Raw genomic sequence first — 14658 nt, forward strand, 5'->3', positions numbered from 1 at the left:
CCGAGACTATGTTTTGCACCCTGTCCGTCCGTCCGTCCGTGTGTGTGTGTGTGTGTGTGTGTGTGTGTGTGTGTGTGTGTGTGTGTGTGTGTGTGTGTCCATCCGTCTGTGAGCAGCTAATCTCCGGCACTGTTGGCCCGATCGAAGCGAAACTGCACACACACTCCCTGGATGCCAGAACCTGGAGGCCGACTTTTATATTACTCCTACAAATTTTGTCCAAACATCACGCAAATCGATACACATTATCTCTATTGTCATGTGATCAACACGGATCTGTTCGATTTTTCATATTCCATCCTGATGATAAGATTGCCATCTAAGGTTTGCAGGAGTGGCTTGTGTTGAACAAAATGCCTCAAATCATATAATAAATGCAGCGTCCGACTGCCGTGAAACTTTCACACATTCCCACTAGGCCGAGGAAGAAATGCCACCCTTTTCACATTGTCCTGTTATAGCGCCACCAGTAGGCTGATTTTAGCAAAACACATTTTTTTATGTACTCCTACAAATGTTGTCCAAACATCACGCAAATCGGTACACATTATCTCTATAGTCAAGTGATCAAGACGGAGCTGTCCGATTTTCCATATTCCATCATGATTGGTGAATTCCGAACATACACAATAACCTACCTGACCTGGCGGAGACCTATGCTCTGAGGAGCACTTTTTCTAGTTGGCTTCCCATTGTATACGTCTTTGGCTAAAATAAAGTTTTATGAAAATGTCCATCACAAGCTGGCATGGTAATGACACTTGGGCCTTTAGTGTCTCAAAATACCTCTCAAAATGAATTAGTTGGGTTGATCCTTAAACTCCATCCCAGAACACATCTTTTCCTTGCTCGTTTTATTAGCCTCAAGTGTCTCACAGTGGAGGAGAAAGTATATTAAAATGTGTATGGTCCACAGCATTGTGAACAATGTGGTACCCAAATAGCTATGGAATTACTTTTCTAAGGTTTTGGATGAACTCGGTTCACCAGAGGGAGATCTGCAGAATTTGTACCTACAATAGCAGATTCAAAAGCTGTATGGGAAATGACTCTTTATACTCTACAGCAGTTTTGTGGAATGAGTTACCTGCAAGCCTTAAAGGGATATTTCACTTTCCCCCCAAAAATGAGGTCCTTTTATCCTCTATTCAGGCTTTTGGGAGCACCCCGGACAGTTTTTAAGTTGCTTGATTCAGTATTACGATATTTGATATTCATTTTATCAGACACGCCCCCTTCCTATACAAACCCTTTGTAACTTCAAACTCCATTTTAACCATGTTAGATTAATCGGAAACACCCGTCCTTGGTTCTGGTGACTGATAGTGTCCTTCTAATACATGAGGAGACCGTGTTTTTTCAATTACCCTTTTCCTTTATTTTTAATATTTTTGTTATTTTAGTTGCCTTGGATATGGGAAAGAATGTATTTAAAACATTTTCTGTTTGGCTCTTCTACAGCCTAACACATGGCACACTCAAAGAACCATGATGGAAAGAAGCGCTCAAGCTTTATTGTGTTTTATTCAGTGGTGTGTTCTAGGTTTTTTCAGAGGGCATAAGATATGCTCGACATGCGCGTGGTCATGGTTACGCTCGCCCGTGGTCAATGGATGAAAGGGTTAGTAGAGGGCTATGCTATTTTTCAAAGAATTCTGCACGTCATACTACGTAGTATATAGCGTAACACGGTAGAACACACCACTGGTTTTATTCTTTTGATAGATATCTTTCTTTCTTTCTTTTTCCTTTATTTATTCAGGGAAGCCCATTGAGAGCAAGCTCTCTTTTTCAACGACGCCCTGATAACAACATATAAAATACATACATAATGAGAAACAATAACAAACATTTGAATCACATTACAATGTCACAGATGCATTGTAATGTGTTACATGAAACAGGTGCAGTCACTATGTAGTGTGTCCTCAAGAAGCACCCTGAATGTCTCTATTGAGACCAATCACACCAGTTTCAGAGAGTCCTGAAGTTTGTTCCATTTGTGTGGAGCATAATACATGAAAGCAGTTTTTCCTTGTTCACTGCTCTTATGTGGACTGGTGTATCTAATGTGTGTTTGTGAACGTGTTGAATGATATGGACTGTACAAATACTGTAAGCACTTTTGTCAATAAAGAGGTCAGTCATTTAATCACTCAATCAATCAGTAATGACACTATGACAGTATCTTTATTTTTATTTTTATTTCATCACATTTACAGAATTGGGCTTCCATAACTATCAGGCTGCTTTTGTTATATTATTTCAATATGTCGATTGACAGCTATTTCAAGGATCACAAAAAAACACCAAGATAAAGCAATGTGTTGTCGATCGTCATGAAAAAACAGCATTGTTGCTGTGATAAGCTACAGACATGAGCCACAATGTGAGCTTAACAGCTATTTGTAGCATGGTAGATAAATGTGTTTACCGCACACGCACACATGAATATGTTTTTGTAACCAGACAAAATGATTGACAGCTGAATGTTTTACATCAGAATAGCCACTGTAGTGAAGCAGAGGAATGAAAAATACGAATATGAAATTAAACGCTTCCATTTGCAGAACGATCTTTAATTGACTTTGAATGAACACATCTCAGCTCTTGAAATTATTTCTCAAAGGTGGGTCCCTGACTTCAATTTATTTTACCACGATATATTTTTTAAAGGCCATAGAAACAATATTTTCATATTCCCTTTTATTACACAGCAAAGACGTATATGCGTCTATGGATATTTAACCACTTGAACCGCAGCATCCCGATACTGGTTGGGTGGGGTGGGGGGGGGGGGACATTCACCAAAAATAACTCGGTGTAACTCAGGCCTGTTTCACTAAGAATAGAGGGTTTTAGTGGTAAAAAAAAAATACGTTTCTCAGATCAGTTCTCCGACTAATCACAGTCATGCATGTGGTGCATGTCTTCCTCTCCAGGGCGGACGATTGTTTCTGCGCTTCCAGGAAGCTGGACGCAGCCTCCACGGAGGCCAAGTTCCTGCAGGACCTGGGCTTCAGAATGTTGAACTGTGGGAGAACGGACCTGGTCAAGCAGGCTGTTAACCTGCTGGGCCCCGATGGCATCAACAGCATGAGCGAGCAGGTAGCCGACACCTAAACACTCATGCACGTCATTAACGGCGCACACCTACACACACAGGCAAAGTGGAGAATTATACCCGCCACCAGCCACATGCATTCATAAGGTTAATTACTAAACATCCCATCCAAGTTCACACGCTTGCTGGGCACAGGCTGTTCACAGTGAGTAATGGAATGTGCTATCTTTTTATGCAGTGCAATTTACAATTTAGGCCTTTAGCATACGTTTTTATCCAGAGCGACTTACAATAAGTAAGGTAATCACGTACATAGAATGCAGAGAGACAGTGTAGCGCCTCAAGAAACTAGGATCCCAGGTAAACCATCTTGTCTAAACAACAATATACTATCGAAATAACAATCTGTACATTGAAACTATAGGATATCTAAACAATTAACCTAGCATCTGTTTAAGTAACATGCTATCTAAATTACATTCTTAACATTGTGGTCAAGAAAACAAAACGTAAGTAACAAAAACGAGTAGCGAAGATATGTCTGCATGGTAGCCATATCTTGATCAGTCGCTATTCGCTAGCATCAATCGAGACAGATGAGTGTAGCACTCGTCACAGTTGGTACTTACACTGAATGATGTGAGACCATGAGTGCAGCACTTATCAGTATCATTACAGTTGGTACTTAGAATCTATAATCTCAGCAGGTAAATGTCACCTCTTTTTTTTAGCTCAGAAAAGATGGTAAGCCATTGCCATAACCTTGCTCTTGACAGCACAACCCTTATTACCTTGCTTGCCAAGTGCCAACACAGATGGGTTGGTCATTTGGGTCAATAAAACCCAGTAGCCGTGTCCAGGTGTTAATGTCATTTGGGTTTTCCACCTTCCTCACTCAATGGAATGATTGGTTATTCCTTGTGGTGCCAAGTGGAATAGCATATGTGCAGTGGTGGAAAGTAAGTAAGTACTGTAGGCTACTTAAGTACAATTTTGAGGTACTTTAACTTTACTTCAGTATTTAAGTATTTAAAATGTTCAATACTTCTACTCTACACTACATCTAAAATTAACTTTTTGCAATTATTTGAAAACGTTTGCTACAATTTACTTTGCAGATTTAGATTTGTATTACAAAACATACAGCAAACAATTAAGCCTTATTTTAAAGTTTGTCTATTCGAAAATAGCCGATCGGCTATATTCAAAAAGGTTGGACAAATTCGGAAAAGTTTTACTTTTACTTTTGTGCTTTAAGCATATTCTAATGCCAATATTTTTCCACCTCAAGTGAAATTCTGAATACAGGACTTTTACTTTTAGCAGAGTATTTCTACATTGTGGTATTTCTACTTTTAACATCAGAGTACTTTTTCCACCACTGCTTTTGTGCAATCTGACTTTCCGTGGTCAGGAAGCTGTGCCCGTATACGTTCAATGTCGAAAAATGCACTCCAAAGTCTATAGGATTTTCTTTAACCTTTTGTTAATACAAAGCTGTTCTTGTCATCCTAATAAGCCTGCATTTTCACCTTGTTTCATGACATGCAAGTCAGCAGTATTGCTGGCAGGTCAATTTATTCCTCTGTATGAATCTGAGCTTTGAAAGGCCAGAGCAGAATTAATGTTTAGTAGTAGTTGTGAATATGACAAAATAGTGTTGACTGACATTTCCCTCTTAATGCCACTGGCCCACTGCTAATATAAATGAAAAGGCAGCAGTCAGACACAGCACTTTATTTCCTTATAAAGCCAGGTAAATGGCAGTACGGAACAAATGCCATTACGGGGGTGTCATAAGATCAGTATAGAGTCTTTCATCACTCGTCATTTGGTACAGTAACTGGTGTATTTCAGTATGGGGCAGAGTCCTTGATCTGCCTGGTAGCTGGTTGCTAATTCACTGCATCAGTGTCCTGGATGTATTTATGAATGAATCACCACAAGAGGATGAAAGCTGTCAATATGGGTGAGTCACAAGTGGACCTCTCTGTATCAGTCCGTTTATTGCGCAACGGCCCTGATCAGACGTATGATGCTGAAGTGTGGGTTTGCAGGGGCTCATCAAAAAGAGACAGCTTTATTTGCCTGTAGAGGTGCACCGGTTGAGTCTAGCATCTATAATAATAAACAGGAATGTGTTGCTACCAAGAGTGCACTCAGCTGGCTCCCTATTATCCCCTCACTCTTGCAATAACAGTAGGTGATATATTGGTTGATGCAGGTTTCATCCTGCGACTTGGAGCAGAATGTGAGTAGGTGTGTCGAATTCGAGAGAAGGCTAATTGCATATGCTGCGGTGTGGTGTGCAAAGTGGTATTCTTGGAGCGTCAAATCAACATCCGAACAGAAAGAACTGATTACCTAGAAGGAGGGATAATAATTAATAATTGTTTGTGGCAGGAAAACATTGAAATTAACTTCAATTACATAAGTGTATTTGTGTCAAACAATACAGTTTGTGCATCCAACCACTTTAACCCTATAAACATTGCAGATTGCAGATACAAGCATACGACACGTTGTTGCGAGCTTGTAGATCTGCTATTTTCAAAAGAATATTGGAATCTTTTTTGAAACATTTTAGCAACACAAATCTTGTATGCTACTCTCTTAAATCGCTATTTAAGTTATTTAACTAACAATCTGGTTAATGCATTGTAATTTAAACGTAAGGCTTTAAGTTTGTGGTTGGATAAAATACTTTTTTACTTGTTTGGGTCCCAGGGAGACATCAAAAGTCTCCTTTGGTGTCTGGAGGTGAAACGTTTGGGAAGGATCGGATTAGAGTACTGTGGCCTCTCTGTGTCTCTCTCTCTCCTCCAGGGGATGACGCCTCTCATGTACGCTTGTGTTCGTGGAGATGAAGCCATGGTACAGATGCTCCTGGATGCCGGGGCCGACATCAACAGTGAGGTTAGTTCTGACCAGATGGCGTCGTGACTCTTGAAATAATTGGATATTATGCTTCTTCTTGTTCTCTTTTTTTTTGGGGGGGGATGTACGATACATATGCATTTGTTGATTTGTACTGTATTGTATGTTTTGATGTTGCATTTCACAGCAAACTCCTCAGTGTTCTATACTGAGGATTTTCCTGTATAGTGAATACAAAGCTCCATCTTTTGTGTTGCTCTTTGGCTTCCTTATCTGCTCTGGGCATGCTTTCTATTGTTTTGGAGGCTAATTACATGAAGTGCACTTTAGAGCTGACAACTGGTCAGAAGTCATCGATCAATTCAGTAGCAGAGAAAATTGTCTGCAAGACATATATTTCACTGACCCGTCTCCAGTGGAGCGCCTTCTTTTCCTCACATTAAAGGGATAGTACACCCCCCAAAAAAATGTTTTTGATTTTTTTGTATCAATTAGACACCCCATGGACACTTGAATTGATGGATATTATTTCGTTTTTGTCGCATTCCTAAGCCAATAATTTGATGACCAGCGGACCGGTAGGCAGCGGTCCCGTTAGGAGACACAGAGGAGACTCTTCGTGTCTCCTACTGGAACCGCTGCCGGCCATCAAATTATTGTCTTAGGAATGCGACAAAAACTGAAAAATATCCATGAATTCAAGTCTCCATTGGGTGACTAATCGATAGGAAAAAAGTCATTTTGGGGTGAACTACTCTTTTAAATGTTCTTTTAGAAGTTTTATACTGCAGTTGAAGCTGCGTCAATAGTGGATTAGTGGATTAGTGTGCACTGAATGTAACTTGCCACCACGGACTTATATACATGAAGCATGAGCTTTCATTACGCTTTAATTGATCGTTTGTCACCCTTTGAGAACACCCACGGGGGTGGTCAAACAAACATTCCTTAACATCTTATCTAGGAGTGGATTAGTTTGGATCCCGTTGTGTGTAGTTCTGATAGTATCGCTGTGCAATAAGAACAGACGAGAGGAGAAATGCTTCATTGATCATGCGTCTCACTCATATAGTGTCCCCGTTGTTGGTTGATTGTGAGAGTTTTATCCGTTGCGTGCATATGCATGACATTTTTAGCATGCACACTGCACAGTGAAATCCAGAGTGCTCATTTAAATCTGAAAGGGTAAAAATGTTACCCATCCATTTTCACATTTTTACGTTAACCACTTAAGCTCTATTTCATACATCGCCGTATGGCGGTGTCACGCTGCAGCAATAGCCGATCTATAAGCTCACAACGGGTCACCATGCGCTGTGTTGTGCGCTTGTAGATTGGCTATTTCTGCACTGCTAATTCCAGAGAAGATTGGGAACGTTTTCGCCTATAGCGACGTGCCCAAAATAGGGACGTCTGAAGGTTGAAAGTGGTTGAATGAACACTCCAGATTTCGCGGTGTGGTGACTCAAAAGCAAAGCTCCTGGCTGTAGTAAACATGTCGGATCAGAATAAGCAATGTTCAATGAACAATTCACGTAAAAACAATCCACATCAAGCAATGTTGTAATTACAAATGACAACATTCCGTCTATCATAATAAGCGGTGTTTTTTTTTCCAGTAAACACCCTCCATTTCTGGTGAAGCTACCAAACATGAATAATTCACATTTGGTATTCAGCACAATGAAGACAGATACTTTAATACTCCCTTCAGTGAAATTTAAAAAAGGAAAGACTGAAATACGATAGCTTTTTTGTTATTGAATCTATGCATTATGAGTAGCAGCTACAATTCATCATTTTCATAAAGCTACAGTAGAAAATAGGGCCTCAAACTGGCTCCTGAAGTCTTTCCTGTTGCTTTGTTTGTGAGTCACCAGTGCCCGTCTTGACAGCATCAGTATAGGCATTGTCAATTGTCTGTTCCTCTCTCTCAATCCGTCTCCATTCAAATGAAGCACAATTTAAAAAGATGGAGCTAGGTAGACAGACAGGATGCAGGGTGCAGGATGTGGTTAGGATAGCGAGCGTTGCCTAGTGAGACACATTCATCACAGTCGCACTTTTTACAGGCGGAGGCAGTGTGAAATATGTGACAAGGACTGAATAACGAAGACGAACTCAAGCTACTCGAGGTTTCCCTCTCTGCCATCTTGCCCTCCTTTGCTTCACAGTAAAAAAAAATCCTCAACGTTAGTTTAACCCTGAGAGTGTGAGAAAGGACTGGTCCATTTTTACACTCGAGAGTTACTCGAACAGACGATTTTACTGTGTTCTCTCTTTCATATTGCTTCTCGCTCCTTCCCCTTCTCTCGCACCTGAGCTGTGAATGTTAATGGCTGTGTATCTCTCTCCCTGAACCTCACCTATGACTTCCCAGGTGCCAAGCACAGTAAACAAGCACCCCTCAGTTTATCCCGAAACGCGCCAGGGGACGCCACTCACTTTCGCCGTGTTACACGGACACGTCCCTGTTGTGCAGGTAGTGACGTTTATGACCTGTAATGCCTAATCTGTGCTATGTATGCATGACAGCGCCGCGCCCCGAAAACAGCAGACCTAGAAGCTCACAACGCAGTATATCCAGTGGTGTAAAGTAACTAAGTACATTTACTTAAGTACTGTAGTGAAACATTTTATTTGTACTTTACTTGAGTATTTCCAATTTCCAATACTTTTACTTCTACTCCACGACATCTCAGAGACAAATATTGTACTTTTACTCCACTACAATTATTTGAAAACTTTAGTTACTAGTTACTTTTCAGATATAAGTGATTACATTATAAAACATACATTAACCACTTTAGCCCTATTTTATACATAGGCTATTTGAAAATAGCAGATCTACAAGCTCACAATGCGTCGCGATTAGTACTTTGACTTTTGGTACTTTAAGTACATTTTGATGCCAATACTTTCGTACTTTTACTCAAGTAAATGTTGAATTCTGGACTTTTACTTATAAAAAAGTATTTCTATATTGCAGTATTGGTACTTTTACTTAAGTAAAACAGTTGAGTACTTTTTCCACCACTGAGTACATCTATGACACGATGTGAGCTTGTAGGTCGGCTAATTTCAGAGCGCGGCGCCATCATGCAACAAAGTATTATTTGGGCTTAAACATTCAACCTGTGGCCCTTGACCTGGCCTTTTTTCACCCAGAAAATGATTATAATGATGATGATGATGATGATGATGATTAGTATTATTATTGTGGTGCATTATGATAATGATTCTAGAAATGATACCACAGATCCTGTCTACTTTGCCTTGCTCCTAATCATCTCAAGTACCTCTGGAGAGGGATAGGGTAGACTGTTCCCAATCGAGGCAAGCTCTTCAGATATTTGTTTTCAATCATGCATGCTCTTAAGAGGTGTAAATGACTCACTATTATACACTGGGTCTGAAGCTGAAGATGGTCTAAGAGATCACTTAACATGCTACGTGGCTTTGAGGAAGGCCAAATTTCAGAGCTTCGTTCCCCATGTTTGTATGCATTTTGTGACAGTGGAAACTGTTCAAATGGACGCTGGCTGAAAGCACCACTGAGCATTGTACGCCGAAAAATCTCAAATTAATCGGCACCAACTGCATTAAGCAGTTATTCCAGTGTTTGTCGGTGAGTGGAAGAGGATCAGCCACCATTTTGTTTCTGTGTTCAACACAAAGAGTATATCTCAAGTCATACAAGTCAACCCTAAACCCTGAGCTTCTCAGAAAAAGCACAATGCAACAAGTACAACAACTAGAAAAAATGCACCGCTCAGAGAGCAGATCCCGCGAGAATTTTGGGCTATTCAAAAATAGCAGATCTACAAGCTCATTGCGCGGCACCGAGTGCCGCGCAATGAGCTTGTAGATCTGCTATTTTAGAAAAATCGTGAAAATGTGTGCCCACCGGGCTGCCTGCACAGGGCTGTGTCGGTCGTGGGCAGCCGCCAGGACACGAGGAGGCTGTAGTGTACGACAGACGGTGCAACTGTTTGTGGCACCCCCCCTATGGGCAGAGGTGAAAGCAGTTGTGCTCTATAGAGGGCCGCTCTACATGCAATTCAAACTTGGATTGGATGGTGCGTTCACCATATATGGCATTTCTGGTAAGAAATAGGCTCCGCCCACAATTTTGTGGAGGCAATTGCAGGCAAAAGGTATGGAGTATCGAAACCATGTTTGACGGTCATTGTCAGTGACTCATGAGACCGTTTGTCCCTAATTTGGTGGAAGAAATTGCCTTTTGGCAGCAAAAAGTTAGAGTTAGAGTTATATGGCGCCTGAATTTCCCCCCGCGGGATCAATGAAGGTTTATCTACTTATAGGCCAAAAGGTGAAACAACCTGTTATAGTGCCACCATGAGGCTGATTTGAAGAATTCGGGCTTGTATTTTCTATAGTTTTGCTCAAAAATAAGAGCCTGGACCAGCCTGTTGACGTTCCTGGAATAGGAAGTGTTTCATTTCCCCAACCAACCGGAGTGCAGTGGGCGTCGCTCCAAATGTTGTGACGTCAGGGCTCTCAATGCTGCACATTTGGGGGAGGAGGAGGAGCATGGGGCGTGGCGGGGGCTGACGGACAGATCGGTGAACCAATGGGATCTCACGGAAATGTTCTCCGGAGATTTTGAACCCGCCCCTCTAGACCAGATATCAGCCACGCTAGGGCAGCCTAGGTGGTCACAGACAGACAGACAGACAGACAGACAGACAGACAGACAGACAGACAGACAGACAGACAGACTCCTGCGAGTGAAAACATAATCCCTCGCCTTGGCCGTTCCGGCCTGTAGGGCGATAACAAGAACACTTAATGAGAAAGGATAGTTGATTCTCAAAGTGGGACTGGATGGGTTGCAGTGAGCTATAGGTCTCCATCAGTTAAGATTTGCCATCTCGATGAGCCTGACTGTAAAGCCCTTTTCATACTTTGTCATATACCACCGCACAGTGTTGCTTTTTCGAAAATAACAGATTGTCAAGTGACAATGGCCGCTCAAAGAAGTATAAATTAGGCTTAAGATGAGGTTTTCCTCTTGCCTGTTTTCTTTCTTTTCTCTTGTCTTCTCGCTCCCTCATGCCTCCTTCCACTGCTGCTTCAGTTGTTGCTGGATAACAGAGCCAACGTGGAGGGTGCTGAGCAGGACGGAGCCGAGAACTACACGGAGACGCCGCTACAACTGGCTGCTGCTGCGGGTAAGCACACCAAGGCCTCGCATCCGGCATTCCATTAGCTGGAGTGGATGAGGGGAGAAATCCACGCCTATTGCTTTTGTTATGCCCCCTCTGGTCATTCATTTTTATCGGAATATGTTTTATCCCGGCGTGACTGAATTACATGCATGAATACATTGTATTCATGTATGTAATTCGGTCACGCATGGATAAAACATAATACATGTATTTGCTTTTGGGAAATGTATACACCGTCTGATATGCTTGATATCTCTGCTGTCGGGCAGAAACCAGCTAACTCCAAAATGTAAATTTTTCAGGAAATGACAAAAACAAAACAAAAGGTGGAGGTTTTGTTAATTATTGATTAGAACAGCTGAATGGACCTCCAAGCTCCAAGCTTTGACCTCCAATGAGGGTGGAGCCTGGAGTCAGCAAAACCAGCTAACCCCACCCCCCTTTGGTGGACTTAGCTGGTTTAGCAGAACGTTTGAGGATCCAATGGAGTTAGCTGGTTTTGTCAGAAGCGCTTTTTAATACTTTTCATTGGTTCATTGGTACACAGACGTAAAGAAAAGGGTGTTCAATAGTACTGATTTATGGGGGGGAAAATATAGAAAAAAGCGGAAAAATAGAGTTAGCTGGTTTCTGCGCGACAGCAACGATATGTATGTTTGATACTATCACAATGGACCCTTCGCTAAGCCCCACCCACTCCACTCTGTGACTGGTGGTGCGAAGTTAGTCACACCCAGGCCTGGCAGCGCCTGGCAATCTCTGCTTCTCACCCATTGACTTGCATGTTAAATGACGGCTTTTCCCCTTAAAAATAATCGATCATTTCAGCAGCAATAGCTTCAAAATCTCTTCTAAATCTAGTCAACAAGGCCTGCAGTAGGCTATGCACTGGACAAATGTGCATGACATTATTTCAATAAACTAAAAACACGGGAAATGTTAGAGGGAGTAATAGCCATGGATACACGACGGTCGTCTGTCTCGACCGTCATGGATGAATTTCAACCTGGTGTTTGCACTTTCTCCATTTATAGCCCGTACATCTACAGAAACGTTCATATTTCAAATATAAAGTGCTTATCCCATGGCCACGGATGTTACATTTATGTACGGGCTCTCAAAAGTACCCGTATCATCCGTATTGTTCAATAAAAAGCATTTTAATCTGATCGGTGGCCATTTTCTCCATATGCTTTCAACAAAGCGACCCTATCGGTTGGTAGGTGTATTGCACTCTGATACATTATAACTCTATGAGAAAATGGCCACAGATCGGATTAAAATGCTTTTTATTGAACAATACAGAATATACGGGTACTTTTGACAGTCCCGTGCATCATTTTAACATCCGTGGCCATAGGGTAAGCAATTTATATTTGAAATCTGAACGTTTATATATATGTACGGACCGTAAATGGAGAAAGTGCAAACACCAGGTTGAAGTTGATCCATGACTGTAACAGGAGTTTTCATGTACCGCAGGGTAAGACTACAGTAGCAGTTAATAAATAGACGAACAAATGAATGAATATACTTTAACGTGCGGAATCCGAAACAGGCAGCGCTGTGATTCTGAATTTTGTTACGATCACGGTGATTAGTAGCCTATTATTGACACCACTTGGGCGAGTGAGTCGTGTCGTGTAACTTTCCTGACGTTAAGCTGTGTATGTGTTCAACAACACAGCCATATTCAGCCTTGCAGTTTAAGTGCAGATTTCAGCTTGGGAAAAGCAGCCTCCAACGGGTTTGGGTACGTGGTTCATAGTCACCATTGCGTTATCGTGGTATTCCTATTCTTGCTATTATGTTGCAAATGATTGTGTGTGTGCGGGCGAAATAACATTGACAGCTATGGCAGGTGACGAAAGCTTGCCAGACCTGTGCCAGGCTAACAACGGTTGCTAAGCTGGCATTGGACAATCGCTTTTGGGGTGGGGTTTAGCGAAGGGTCCATTGAAATATTTAAATAAAAAATTTATTTGATAACCACCCTATTTTAGGGCAAATCCTCTAAATTTGCCAGTCCTTGACCACGGTAACGTGGTGAAAGAACATATCACTGCTTTATGAATACTGTTCGCTCGCTACAATTCATGAAATTATGAATACTGTGTAATGGTGAAATATATCACAGCGTGACATAAAGTTGACATGCTGTTGCTATGACCAAAGGGACAGTGAGTTCAGTCTTTTAAATGCATTTTTGCTGTGGCAGATATATATTAGTGGAGGAGGAAATGAGTCACGGACAATTTGATTGATTTTTGTGAATAGAAAGCTTGTGGCTGGGGCTTTGTAGACGCAATGAGAATATGGGCACATTTATTTAGCTTAACATTGACTTAGATTTCAGTGACTAAAGCACAGAATGAAATGAAAGTTTGCACCAGCATGATGTGTCTTGCGCCTTGAGTCATCAATGTCAATGCAACCACTGATTTATTCTCAACAGAGCAATGTTTTTTTCTTGAGACACTATAATAGGCAAGAACCTTGGATTGTCTTGTTTCTAGTAATGTTGTTCGTGCTCACAAATATTTCAACTGTCTGAAATCTTTGGAATATACATATTTCTTTTTTTTTAATCTACCGTTCGTGCATTAGATAATTCATATTTCTGTAAAGGCTGATGCAGTGCATCAATGATTAACTGTGACTCATTTTGTTCTCAACCCAAAAGTGCTATATAAATTACACCTTTGGTCACCCAATTTAATTAATTACCTTAAATTAAAATCTGCAATTCGGTGGATGAGAAAAAGCCAGAGCATTTCTGATGAGTCACCGCTCATTGCTGCATGGCTGCAGAGGCTTGTGATGGACATGCGTCATATATACTATGACGTTTGCTGAACAACATTATACATTGGTGAACGTGTCCTGACATCTCTTGTTTAGATGCCGTTGGCATGGGATCTTTCAACTGAAAGGCATAAATGAATAGCTATGGACACGACAGCTACATTTGGTCCCTTATTCATTGCTGCTGTTTGTTTGTTGCTGTGGTCAGGGAACTTTGAGCTGGTCAGTTTGCTGCTGGAGAGAGGCGCAGACCCCTTGATTGGGACCATGTGTCGAAATGGCATCTCCTCCACCCCACTGGGAGACATGAACTCCTACAGCCTGGCAGCAGCACACGGGCATAGGTAAAACATGTGCACGCACACACACACGCACACGCACACGCACACGCACACACACACACACACACACACACACACACACACACACACACACACACACACACACACACACACACACACACACACACACACACACACACACACATGCCGGGCACGGTGGCACCAAAGTAGATATGCACATTTGTTATAAATTATTAATATCATTCATCCACTGAATCACCATTTGACCTGTTTATGTCATCTCATAAAATATGACATGAGAGTCACAAATGTCCTCATTGGTGAAGGGGGAACCAATAGGCATTGATAAGCCCTCCTGTCAAATACTTAGTACTTGATTTACGAGGTACATTTTCTTTTTAATATCAATGCATTGCTG

General features: G+C 41.5%; 1 protein-coding gene across 1 annotated transcript in view; it reads left to right on the top strand.

Moving 5' to 3' along the window:
* Positions 1–14658, top strand: part of btbd11a (BTB (POZ) domain containing 11a) — a 193260-nt gene that overhangs the window by 165117 nt on the left and 13485 nt on the right. The window contains exons 6-10 of the mRNA XM_080420924.1: positions 2943–3108; positions 5891–5980; positions 8322–8423; positions 11043–11136; positions 14147–14282. Of these exons, the coding sequence (XP_080277050.1) occupies positions 2943–3108; positions 5891–5980; positions 8322–8423; positions 11043–11136; positions 14147–14282 (588 nt within the window). The remainder of the gene's footprint in view (positions 1–2942; positions 3109–5890; positions 5981–8321; positions 8424–11042; positions 11137–14146; positions 14283–14658) is intronic.

The sequence above is a fragment of the Gymnoscopelus braueri genome, assembly GCF_963280865.1.
Source record: "Gymnoscopelus braueri genome assembly, chromosome: 23".
Lineage (NCBI taxonomy): Eukaryota > Metazoa > Chordata > Actinopteri > Myctophiformes > Myctophidae > Gymnoscopelus > Gymnoscopelus braueri.